The sequence below is a fragment of the Anastrepha obliqua genome, chromosome 1 (assembly GCF_027943255.1).
Source record: "Anastrepha obliqua isolate idAnaObli1 chromosome 1, idAnaObli1_1.0, whole genome shotgun sequence".
Lineage (NCBI taxonomy): Eukaryota > Metazoa > Arthropoda > Insecta > Diptera > Tephritidae > Anastrepha > Anastrepha obliqua.
In genome coordinates, this window is record NC_072892.1 from 124864155 (window position 1) to 124878080 (window position 13926).

The window sequence follows — 13926 nt, forward strand, 5'->3', positions numbered from 1 at the left end:
TCGAGTGGAATACACCAGCAATAAGTAGCATCCCAAAAAAAGCATACATTTCGTCTTCGTTAGCCATTACCCAAGAACGCTGGTTATTACTGGGATGATTCTCATTCCATAGACGAAACGCTTCAACGGCTTTTCTGTTGGTTTCCCGCACAATGATACTTACGATTTCAGGAGACAGCAATAGTTTGAAAAGAGCTTTATGACTCGGTGACGCTCCTCGTAGTGGCCCTTTACGTGTAAAAGTTGTAACATTGTGACAACGAGGCCTCCCAGGTGGTGGAGGATTTAAATTCCACATCTTACCATCTTTCGACCTGCATATAAGGCCCTGGGTAATAGATGTGCTGCATGATTCCATTGTGGTTGAAGCCTGAAGGGCGATAGCTTCTCCATACAAATCCTAAATATCATTATGGTTTTCATCCAGAACAGCCTCTAACTCGATTTCCTGTTCTATATCTAATGCTTCACCGAAGTCATCTTCATCTGGAAAATATTCGTCATCTTCTACGTCGCCACTTGTTTCAAATGGATCGGACTCCTGTCCCATAATTTCTTCAATTTGTGCCTGAAGTCGCTGACGTTCTTCCGGACTCATATTTGCTGCACTTAGCTTACGAAGCAAACGCGTCATCACATCAAATTCATCCATATCTACTTGTTCCATTTTATTTAAAAAAAAACACTTCCCACTAATTAAAAAACACGTGTTCACTTTAATTTTCAAATGTCAACTAAAAAATTATCTCTGCCGCTGCCTCCGCTAACAGTTTAGTTGTTTACACCTAACGGTTAACCAATTTACATGAGAAGCTTATATGGGTCTGCACAGACCCATGTGAGCTTTATTAACGAAATTAGTTTAAAGTTATTATTTTTACAACAAATATAGCAAAAATTTTAATTTTGCTACTTCATTGTGTTTAGCACACTACATTTTAGGAAGTCAAGGACTAAGAAGCCTCAGATATTAAAAATAAAAGATCTACATACATTTAAAGATCGAATGGGTCTGGCCAGACCCATATGAACATCGGAGGGTTAAAAAAAACAGATCGAAAAAACAGATAGAAAATCAGTTACGTTTATAATGAAACAAGAGCTGCGCGTCCATTTATGAGAAAATTTGTACTTTGCAGAGTATTTTCTATGAAAAAAAAACCAAAATAATTTATATTGTATCCGTTTATTAAAGCGTTCGTCTATGGGAGCTTTCACTGTATAAATATCTACTACATGTATGTATGTATTTTCAAAACGAACTCCTATTATCATCAATGCAGATTTGAGCAGAGCAGAGCACTGGTATGCACACGCCCATGTACACGCCCATCCGCATCCGCACCCGCATTCGCACCACCATCACCACCACCATCATCATCATCAGCAATTGAGCGAAGATTTGGTAGTGTATACACCGCCAGTTATCTCGGCCACCACATCCGTTTCGGCGACGGCGTTAGCGTCGGCAAGTGCGACACCAATCGAGAAACTTGGAATCGATAGCTCCACCGATGGATACCTTAGTGCCCGCATACATGCAACAACAACAACAACATCGTCAGGCAAGTGCACTTGCAAACGTTAAAATATAGATAGAAATACACATATACATATGCATAGGTTATAGTATTTGTGTGCATATGAATGTGTACGATTGCTTATTTTTCGATAAAATTTAATAACGGATTAGTTTCAAATGTCCGTGTGTATGCACATTTAGTACATACTTATTTACTTATAAATCTTCACAATTCTAATATTATTATTAACTCGTCTTTTTATTAGCAAACATTTTGCCTAACACATACATATGAGCACTATGAGCACGAGTATCCTCTGTTTCTCTTTAATTTAGCTGTTTTGACTTTATGTGAGTGTGTGCGTAGCTTTTATTGATATTTACTGGTTCGCTTGTTTGCTACTCGTACATAAATATTTTTCCACCCTAAATAATTCTCTCGGTGCTTTACCAACACTGCTCCAAGCTATTTGATGGTTATGACTTTAAAATTAAATGAATTTTAAGGCAAACATAGATTTTGATGTGTGCGTGGGAAGGTAAAGAAGGACTGCTACGATAGATTTATTAAATGTTGCAAAATTGGCAAACAAAGAGGAATTATCAATTGAATGTATCTATGATATATCATGTATTATTAAGTATGGTAGGTAGGTAGGTAAGATGGCAAGAGTACCCCAGGTACGCTACAAGTAGCACTTACGTGCCGTTTTGATACCATAAAGTGGACCACTACCTGTGAAAGGATTAAGGGAGGAGATAAGCCCGTCTACAGCCATCCCGTGCTGTTGATGTAGCGGAGGAGAGAAAAGGGATCTAGGCTGGAGAATTTCATCAAGTCATCCCCAAAGGGGACGCTGAGGAATCTCAAGCGCCTAGCCGCCAAAGCCGGACATCTGCAGAGAAAGTGTTCCACAGTCTCTTTCTCTGTAGGATCCCCACAGCTTCTGCAATGGGGGTTGTACGGAATTCCAAGCTTCTCCGCGTGAGTGCCGATCACCCAGTGGCCAGTGATCACCGCGATGAGTTTGGAAATTGAATGGCGGGGGGTTCCCATCACCTTAAGCGTTCTGTTTATATCGTATTGAGGCCATAGTGCTTTTGAAATGGCACACGATGAGACAGACCTCCATCTGTCTTGCACTTTTCTTAGAAAGAAGTTGTGTAGTTTCCCTTTAACGACGGCCAAGGGGATACCGATGTCTGAGAAGAGGGCAGCTGGACTCGGTTCTGCCGCCCCCTTCCTGGCAAGCTCATCGGCAATTTCATTTCCCTCTATATTCCTGTGCCCAGGAACCCAGATGAGGGAGATGTTTCCTGCCCGTTCGAGGCGTTTAAGTTCCTCATTACAGGAGTTCACGAGAAGAGAGCTGCAATGCGGCGACGACAGTGCCTTGATTGCAGCTTGACTATCGGAAAAAATATTTATGTCTCTCTCCCAACAGCGATCCCGAAACATTTTGCAGGATCGCGAAGACCTCTGCTTGAAAGACGCTGCTTGTCTCCGGCAGTTTATAGGAGACCGAAATGTTGGCTGATTTGGAGTAGACCCGCTCCCACTCCAGACTCCATTTTGGATCCGTCAGTGAAAACAGAGGCCTTTATATCCGCAACAACTCTCCCCTCTTTCCAATCTTGCCTGCTCGGAAAGATAGCCCTAGCACAACCCTCAAAGCACAGTTTGCGGATGGAGAGGTCGGTGCGAATATCAGAGAAGGAAGGGGAGATCTGCTTTAAGATGCTGCTATGCCCAACAGGGAGTTGTCTCCAAAGGCCAAACTCCTTCAGTCTGATAGCACTCTGAGCAGCAATGGATTTAACCTGCAGATCCACAGGAATTAAGTGGAGTATAACGTTGAGCGCAGCGGTGGAACATGTTCTGCAGACACCAGTGATGCCCATACATGCAGTTCTCTGCACTCTCTCTAATTTAGTGAAGTTGTAGCCCTTCTGAAGAGCTAACCACCAAACTAGGCAACCGTATGTCAAAATTGGCAGAACCACTAAGTTGTACATCCAGAGTACGACACGTGGCTTGAGGCCCCATTTTTTGCCGAACATAGATTTACAGGCGTAGAAGGCTATATTAGCCTTCTTAACTCGATTTTCTATGTGCAGCTTCCAATGGAGCTTGGGGTCAAGTATTACACCAAGATATAATACTTGACTTCCGATGAAAGTGTAAGACACTGGTTGTTAAGTCTAGGAAGCTTAAACGGTATGTATGTTATTATATAATTTTTTACGGAAAAAAGGTAAAAGTAACTATAATTAACAATTTCGCAAGATATCGGAATGAAAAAAATGTAAAAAAAAAAAATTGCTTATAGCTTGTATTCGTTCAAGGAACTTACACGCCTATGCTAAACTATACTAAACTAAGCAGTTATACTACCAATTAACATATCGTCATTCTTCTTCTTAGCATCGCAGTCCTCTGTGAACCATTACTTCATTCACAACCTTTCGCCAGCCGTCTCTATCTAAGGCTACTTCCTTCCACGGCATCACTTCCTGGGGCGTCCACTTCCTCGTTCCTCTTCTCTTCTTGGGCATTCTAAACACGTACCCAAGTCATCTTATCCTCTGAGATTTTATAAATCTTATCACAGTTTCGTGTTTTGCTAAAAATTCCATGTATGCTCCTGATTATATCTTACTCCTGGAGTCTCATTGGTCTATACATTTTTCGTAAAATTTTTCTTTCGTCTAATGTCAATGGTTCTTAGCGTCCATCCTTCGCAACCATAGATAAACACAGGGCGGATCAAGGCTTTGTATATCCTAAATTTTGGTTGCGACATAATAACTTTGACTTAACCAGTTTCAAATTAGAGTAATAAGATTTATTTACTGCTAAAACTCTGTCATTTATTGTCAATGACATATTCTTATTGGCTGATATTTTGCTACCCAAATAGGTAAATTCTTGCACAATCTCGAATGCATAGTCTCCGATCAGCAGGTCATCATGCCTTAAACCGGAGCTGGACCGGACCATAAACTTCGTTTTTTTGTGTATTAATTCTTAACCTGCTTTTCGCCATGATAAGTATATTATCTGCGTATGCACAAAGCTGGAACGGCTTGTTGTATAAAGTCTCATTTGGATTTAGTTCGGTAATTGCTGCGTGCAGGACTATTGAATATAAATGTTAATAACCTGTTTAATTCCCAATATAATGGGAAATGATTCAGAACACACTCCTTGCTCAATGACCTTCGCCGTGGTATTTGAAAGCGTCATAATACAGGGTGGGCCAAATAAGACCTACTAATGTTAAGCACAAATAACTTTTTTATTTTTTGACATATTAATTTTTCTCTTTTTGTAGGTTATAATTGAATTGTTGGAAATTTATTATGGAACCCTACAGTACAACACAACGTGTTAAAATTATCGAGATTTTCTATTCTTGTCAACGATCAATTGTTTCAACGCAGCGTTAATATCAGCATATGTCGAATGAAGCGCATTTCCATTTAAATGGTTATGTCAACAAACAAAACTGTAGATTGTGGGGCTCTGAAAATCCAAGGGTAACACACCAACATCAGTTGCACCCATATAAATGTACTGTTTGGTGCGGCGTTACGGCCACTAGAGTTACCGGTCCATATTTCTTCGAAAATGAGGATGAAACGCCGGAATCAATTTCAGGAGCTTCTTACAGAACGTTGATTGAAAACTTTTTGCGACCAATGGCGGAGTAGTATCCTAATTTGTGGTTTCAACAAGATGGACTAACTGCGCATACTGCTAGGCAAACTAGGGACCTGTTGCGTAATAGTAGTAGGTCTTATTTGGCCCACCCTATAGAAAGCTCAATTAGTTTGCCTATTGACTGCAGCAAATATTTAAATAAGCAGTAGCCGTCAATGTCATATTTGAATTACTTCTCGAAACTTTTTGTCCCTATGAAACCTTGATCTATTGTAGACCTCTGAAACCTGCCTGGTACTCATCCAGAATTTGTTCGGAGTATTCGCGTACTTTTTCATGTAGCATGTGTGTAAATGTTTTATATGCAGCGTTTAATATCGAGATACCCCGATAAGTATAGCAGTTTACTTTATCCCCTTTTTGTGTATAGGAGTTATCAGGCTTGATAACCATTCAATAGGCATGCTATTATTTTGTAGTGTAGTTGTGTATGGAATTCTTCTCCGCCGTCTTTCAATAGTTCAGCAGCTATACAATCGGCCCCATTGCATTTATAATTTTTTAGTTGAGCAATTGCAGTTTTTGTTTCCGCAAAACTAGGGTAACTTATCTGTATTTCAACAGTTTGTAGTTCTTTATTCACGTTTTCTTCATTTTCCATGTTTATAAAATAAAATAAATAATTGGCGCGTACACTGCTGTTAGGTGTTTGGCCGAGCTCCTCCTCCTATTTGTGGTGTGCGTCTTGATGTTGATCCACAAATGGAGGGACCTACAGTTTCAAGCCGACTCCGAACGGCAGATATTTTTATGAGGAGCTTTTTCATGGCAGAAATACACTCGGAGGTTTGCCATTGCCTGCCGAGGGACGACCGCTATTAGAAAAATGTTTTTATTAATTTTGCTTTCACCGAGATTCGAACCAACGACCTCTCTGTGAATTCCGAATGGTAATCACGCACCAACCCATTCGGTTACGGCGGCCGCCATGTTTGCCATGTTTATAGTTTTTTCCAACGTTCAAAATGCCTTCTTTGTCGCTTATCATCTCTCCACTTTTGTCTTTGCTGTTATTAGTTCTTAAGGGGGTGGTTGGGTTTAGCGCTACAAAAAAAAAAAACATTTTTTTTTTGAATTTTTTACAGAAATATGGCTTAAGATACTTTAATAAAATCAGTTGCATGTTATTGTACATCTTTTCAATAAGTTTTTAAAAAATATTAATAATAAAATATTGACAAATAAGCCCATGACAGAGTTTTTTTGGAGATATGTTTTTCGAGAGGTGCTCTGCGGTGCCAATCGGCATTCGTCGTAGAATCATCTGAAACTAAAAAAGTCGAATTTTTCAGTTAAAGTATGACGTAAAAACAACCTTAAAAAAAAATAAAAAAAAACAGTGGGGGGGGAGGTATTTTTGATTTAGAAAACGTGTGCCAAATTTGAAAAGAATCGGTTGAATAGTTTCGGAGTTGTGATTGGCACCGACTTTTAAGAAGTCGTTTCGGGAAAAACGCGTTTGAAAAAATGACTGAAAAATTATCGATGCTCCGCATTCGAGGTAGAGTGCCTACAAAGGCTATAACTTTGAGAGTTCTGCTCCGATCCACTTAAAATTTTGACACAACATTCTTGAAATGATTTACTATAAGATGAGTGAAGAAAAAAAATTTCGATTTTGTGACCCTACCCCCCGCCCCCCCTTAAATAGAAAGTTTTCGTTTGTTGTTTGATGGCTTGGTACATTTTTCGCACATTTTTATTCTATAGTCTGTTTCTTGTTTGTTCAGGTGCTCTTTTTCATCTTTTTAATAATCATTTTTGCACTTTTTCTCGATACTCGAGTAAATTTTGACCAGTGCAGTAAGTTTTGAAATTTTCCTTTCAATCTTATGTAGAATCTGCTATTCATTTATTGGCGAGAACTCCATTGTGCTTTTTCTTGTTTTGTGGTCTACGCCAGTTCCCATAAAGTCCTGTTTTTAAGTGCCACTATAATATACAGAGTAAATTCTTTTTCTTATCTCGCCATAGTCATTTCATGGTATTTCCTGCAGGGCACATATGTATATTCAGTTTATACCGTGTAAGCTCATCTGCATTTCTGCCATTTTGCCGGATTATAACATTGTTCAAAAATTGCATTTACCTATTTTCATATCGTTGTCCTTTAAGCGTTGCGAGGGTCGGTGTCGTTGTTGGTCATTCCTTATCCGAGGGTGTGTTTGATTCGTGACAGATTTTTTATTGATATGACTGATATTAGGGTATCAACCTAAAGACCAGTCCCTTTTCGGAGGTTTTCTCCTTGTTGTTCTTTTGTTCCTAGTGCTTCCACCGAGGTTTACAACTTCTGGAAAGAGTTGCCTACTCGGTTTCCACATTTGGTTAACAGGATCTCCACGGTAAAGCGAACACAAGGAAGAGGTGGACGGTATCATTTCTTGAGATCCACCATTAGATTGCACTTTGAAGCCCTTTATGATGCCAAACATGTTGTCATCTTTGTCATAATTTTTCGTGTCCTTTGCAGGAATTCAGGCCAATTAGCCTATCCTCCTTTCTGCTAAAAACATTAGAAAGAATTTTAGAAGAGCATATTAAGGCTAACATCAGCCCTAATAAGCTCAGCATCTCACAACATGCGTACTGTAAAGGGAAATCAACTGAAACAGCACTTAACTCACTTGTTACAGAAATCGAGAAGTCAATGGATAATAAAGAATTCACACTGGAGGCCTTTCTAGATATCGAGGGCGCATTCAACAACATCCTACCGGATACCATAATAAAGGCACTGACGGATTTCGGGATCTCTAGCGCTCTGGTTGAGTTAATCAAAAACATGCTCTTGAGCAGATTTGTGATCGCAACCCTAGGGGCCTCAGAGATCAAGAAAAAAAGTTAGCAGAGGAACACCTCAAGGCGGTGTGCTGTCCCCTCTCCTATGGGTGCTGGCACTAAACTCATTGCTAAAGAGCCTAGATTAGAGAGGACAACACGTCGTAGCATATGCGGACGATGTTGCAATGGTAGTAAGAGGGAAATTCCCCAATACACTTAGAGAAGTCATGCAAGATTTACTAAACATGGTTGAAAATTGGTCAAAAGCAAATGGGCTAAGAGTCAATCCCAATAAAACTGAACTCATCCTATTTACCAGGAAGCATAAAATTCCAAATATAGCTCCTCCGACCCTAGGTGGAACGGCACTGTCATTTAGCGATGAGGCCCGCTACTTAGGTCTAATACTACACCGAAAGCTAACTTGGAAGGCAAATGTCGAAGATAGAGTAAAAAGGGCGACAATAGCACTATACTCTTGTAAACAGCTAATAGGACTAAGTTGGGGTCTCTCTCCATCTATCGTATACTGGCTTTACACGGCAATTGTCAGACCAATCCTAACATACGGCATACTAGTATGGTGGCCAGCTTTAGATAAATTGTACATCAAAAGAACCATGGCACACGTACAAAGAATGGCCAGTCTTTGCATCTGCGGGGCCCTCAGAACCACACCCACAGATGCACTAAATATTATGCTTAACATTTTACCAATAGAGCAGTACGGTAAGCAAACAGCTGCCAAAGCAACTCTCAGACTAAGAGAAATCGGCCTACTCAGAACGTACCAAAGAGGGCACTCCTCAATTTTAGAACAATTCCCCTGCATTCCCAGCACAACGGATTTCTGTAGGACCAAGGACATCAATTTCGATAAATCCTTTGTCACAGTATTTCCTTCCAAAGAGGAATGGGATAACGGGCTCATTGTTAAGATAAATGACTTAAACATCTACACAGATGGCTCAAAACTGGACAACCAAGTAGGTGGAGGAGTCTACTCCGACAAACTCGGAGTATGCCAATCATTTCGCTTACCTGATCATTGCAGTGTATTTCAGGCGGAAGTCACTGCCATAAAAGAGGGACTTAAAGAAATAAAAACGAGAGTATTATCCACAAATGAAGTCTTCATTTACTCGGACAGTCAAGCAGCAATAAAAGCGCTGGAATCAAAAACACACTCGTCAAAAACAGTTCTAGAATGTTTTAAACTACTAGATGACGTATCTAAGTGCTACAAGGTGCACCTTATCTGGGTACCAGGCCACAGGAACATTGCAGGAAATTGTAAGGCGGATGAACTTGCAAGAACCGGTACAACGCTCGATCTCGAACCGGATAAGGCGCTGATACCCATGCCCATAGCCACTTGTAAATTACTTATAGACAGGGAAACCATCAAAAAGGTAAATACAATCACAACATACGAACTAAGCAGACAGACATGGCCGAACTGGAACAGCGGTCGATCGAAGATTTTGCTAAGATTCAACAGAGAATCTATAAGAAAAATGATAGGTGTTTTAACTGGTCATTGTTTAATAGGCAGCCACGCTAGAAGGTTAGGACTCCCTTACTTCGATTTCTGTAGAAGCTGTCTTAATACAGAAGAAGAGGAAACAGTCAGACACCTTTTATGTGAGTGTGAAAGCCTCGCTATGAGAAGGCTGCGCACTCTCGATACAGCATTTCTAACCGATGTAGCGGACATAACCCATCTAAAACTAACGAAGCTCTGCTCGTTTATTAACCCTGCTACTATGTTAGAAAAAAAATACACATGTTATGTTCGGGTCTTATTTTGACCCCACTTTTTTTTTATTGAGAAAATTCAAATTTGTACAGTTCAAAAATATTTTTAAGGCTTGTGATCAATGCAGTATGTCGTCGTTAGAGTGGTTGTGTGTCGGTGTGACGGACAAACAGGTTTTTTGCAAGTTATGCACTCAGTAAAGGTCTTTTTTTTCCTTTTTCGACGGCCAAAATTTGCACCTTTTCCGTTCACTAGCAAATTTTCGTTTTGGAGAAGGCGAATTCATAGATGGTGATGCACTGTCTTCTTCTCGAATTCTTCGTACCAATGATGCAGAGGCTTCTGCGCGAGGAAGCCGACTACGCCTCTTGATATGTTCTTGAGCTAAAACTTCACCGAGTTGCTCTAAAAATAGGCGCCTTTTGTGCAATTTATTTTTTTTGCCATTCAGGATATATTTCGGTCCATATTATAAAAGCGGTTAGAGCAGAAATATCTAATAAATTAGAAAACAGGGCAACTGGCCGCCGATTGAATTTACTTTTGCACGAATATGTACGAACCATTTGGTCCAATGTGTCGACTCCACCTTTTGTCGAGTTGTAGTATTCAATTATTTCCGGAATTTTTTTTGGATGATCTTCCAAAATGTTGCTATTATGGTGAAGGGTGCTAAGCAAATAAATCATTCTATATTTTTTAGGCACATACAAAACTACAATTTCTTTTTCATGAAAAAAAAATTTACTTGAGTGTATTGGAAGCTTACACAATTCTTGTGATGTTGCATGAACCGGCAGAAAACGTTTGTTGTTCCTTACTGTGCCAACAATAGTAATTTTCTGCTTTAGCAGTTCTAATGCAAGGTTATGACTCGTAAAAAAAATATCGGTAGTCACATTTCGTCCACGGTATGAAGACACTAAGTCTAGAACAACCCGTTCGCCTTGATTCCTTTCAGCATTGTCACCTACTTTGCCCAAGTATATTTGGAACTGTAAACAAAATGCGGTGTCAGAATCCGCTGCTATCCACGCTTTCATGCCATATTTCCCAGGTTTACTTGGAATGTATACTTTGAAAGGACATCTACCTCGGAACGGAATAAGCTGTTCGTCAATCTTTATGTTAGCACTTGGAACGTAAAGCAGCTGCAAGTTTTGAGTCCATTGCTCATAAAATGTGCGAATAGGAGCAAGTTTATTTCCTCTTTGTTCTGATCTTCTTCTTTGCCTATCGTCAAATGCTAGTACACGAGAAATATTGCTAAATCGCTCCAAAGACATGATTGCTCTCAAAAACGGACGTCCATGAAACTCGTCCCACAGGGAGTTAAGACTTTCACCGTATGACCGGTAGACTCCTAAAATAATAATATGTCCGTTATACAATTATAATAGGAAAAATATATTGTAAATATCAATAAGTATAAGAAGTCCCAGGTAAGCATCGAAAACAGCACTTCCTTGCAAATTGCTGTAGTGAATTATATCCCTTTCCATAGCTTCTGTAAGGCATACATCAAAAGTATCACGAATTTTTGAAATACGATGAATAACATAAGAAGTCACTCCAGGTTTTCCGTGAAGAATATTTTCACTTGCTGCACGACTTAGACATTGCAAAGAAGGTATTGTTGTCCACTTTATTATCCGATCTTTATCAAAAACTTCTGTGCTATTAGTTACGGTCAATGCCACTGGAAATGGATTGTTCTGAAGATAAACATTCGTCTTCCTCAAGCACAAAATTAGCATCACAATCATCACTTGCATCGTCTTCAAGGTCACTCAAGAATGCACCAATGTTATGCTCAGTCATTTGTCCACGCTGACATTATGGCCAAGTAAATACAACAACGAATTTAACCGTATAAATACTAGTATGAATGTAGAAAAAAAATTTAGATTATATATACTTAAAGTACGTCTAGATTCCATGTTTTATCAAAATCTATCGTCTATAAACTTAGATTTACAATAGCAACTGATCACTACAATATTTAGCACAGAACTGAAAGTATTTGGTTTCGTTGTTATTGAATACAAAAATTATAACTGTAAATGCATTCAAGCATTCACAACAGAGAGGTTTTCCAGACGATGACTCTGCAACAGGCGATATTACATTATATATTTACTATTCGTTTTACATATATGATAGGGGTCATAAAATGACCCGAACATGATATGCGTAGGCACTTGCCATAAAAAATTTTCTAAGCCTAAAATGGTGATAAAACTAATTGAGTTCAATATATTTCAACAATTGATGCACTGAGTAGTAAGAACTTTCAAATATATTCCACCAGTTAGAAATACGGTGATGTTATATGCAATTTGGGTCATCAAAAGACCCTAACGTAGTAGCAGGGTTAAAGCAACCGGATGGTTTGAAAAGGAACACGTAGAGTAAGGATAAGCTCCAGTGGTATCACAATGGACCTGCCGAAGGTCTAAGTGTGTCTTACGACAACCACCCTACCTACCTACCTACCTTGCAGGAATTTGCCTGAGTAGTAGGTTTTACTTTCAAAAAGTCATAAAACTCTACACATGAATATGTCAAATTGCATTTAACCATAAGAATTGTTTTCAGCGTATCGACTTTTAATGGTTACTTTTATATTCTGTCCACAATTTGTTGACGCTTGAAAACACCGATTTCACTGAAGCGCTAATCCCCGGCAGACACAAAATATATTCGACTAAAATGGATATCTCAGTGCAGTAGGTTTCAGAGTTTGATACCAATTAAAGATGCCACTTTTCATCATATATAGCACGACAAAAAAATTAAAATATGCAATCAATGGTCAATAAATGCCATAGGACTAATTAAAATAGGGCAATCACTTGTCAAAAAGAAATGTCCGAAAAATAAATATAGTGCCGTCCAAAATATGCAAATTATGCAGTTCGCCTTCGTGTTTTTATACCAACGATAATGAAGCGTAAGCACGATGTAATTATTTCCCCTTTCCCCCTATTTCACACGAATAATCGAAGTTGAAATTAAAAAAGTATTCAATAATGTTGGAAAGCAACAGCAATTAATTTATTTAATAGGACTATGAATAAGTTCGTGCGGTTTTACAACAGATGGCGTAACTTGATTATTATTCCATCGATCCACATTTCCAAACATTCATTGGAGAGCTACTGTCGTAAGGCACAAACGTCAGTATAAGTTTTTTATTTGAAGCGTAAACAACAATATTTTTACCACACTTGAAAATGTCGAATTTCGTGCCAAATAATGTGTTTTTGCGGGGAATTCTTCTTCATTATTTTAATATGAAGAAAAAAGCAGCCGAAAGTCATCGTATCTTGGTGGAAGTTTATGGTGAGCATGCTCTAGCTGAGCGAACGTGCCAGAAGTGGTTTGCACGCTTTAAAAGTGGTGATTTTGGCTTGGAAGACGAAGAACGCGAGGGTGCGCCGCCAAAGTTCATGGATACCGAATTGGAGGAATTGCTCGATCAAGATCCGGCTCAAACGCAAGAAGAGGTTGCAAAAACTTTGGGAGTTGATCAATCAACCATTTCCAAACGTTTAAAAGCCATGGGAATGATCCGAAAGGTAGGCCATTGGGTGCCGTATGAATTGAAGCCAAGAGACGTTGAACGCCGTTTTATGGCATGCGAACAACTGCTTCAACGGCACAAAAGAAAGGGTTTTTTGCATCGAATTGTGACTGGCGATGAAAAGTGGGTCCATTACGACAATCCAAAACGTCGGGCAACGTATGGATACCCTGGCCATGCTTCAACATCGACGTCGGCGCAGAATATTCATGGCCTGAAGGTTATGCTGTGTATCTGGTGGGACCAGCTGGGTGTTGTGTATTATGAGCTACTGAAACCGAATGAAACGATTACGGGGGATGTCTACCGACGACAATTGATGCGTTTGAGCCGAGCACTGCGAGAAAAACGGCCGCAATACGCCGATAGACACGACAAAGTTATTTTGCAACATGACAATGCTCGGCCACATGTTGCACAAGTGGTCAAAACATACTTAGAAACGCTCAAATGGGATGTCCTACCCCACCCGCCGTATAGTCCAGACCTTGCGCCATCCGATTACTATCTCTTCCGATCGATGCAACATGGCCTGGCTGACCAGCACTTCC

General features: G+C 39.6%; 1 protein-coding gene across 1 annotated transcript in view; it reads left to right on the forward strand.

Moving 5' to 3' along the window:
- Nucleotides 1–1240: 1240 nt before the first annotated feature.
- LOC129237125 (ETV5-related protein Ets96B) overlaps nt 1241–13926 on the forward strand; it is a 44092-nt gene continuing 31406 nt past the window's right edge. Inside the window, exons 1-3 of the mRNA XM_054871600.1 lie at nt 1241–1444; nt 1490–1532; nt 1624–1635. Coding sequence (XP_054727575.1) covers nt 1241–1444; nt 1490–1532; nt 1624–1635 — 259 coding nt within the window. The remainder of the gene's footprint in view (nt 1445–1489; nt 1533–1623; nt 1636–13926) is intronic.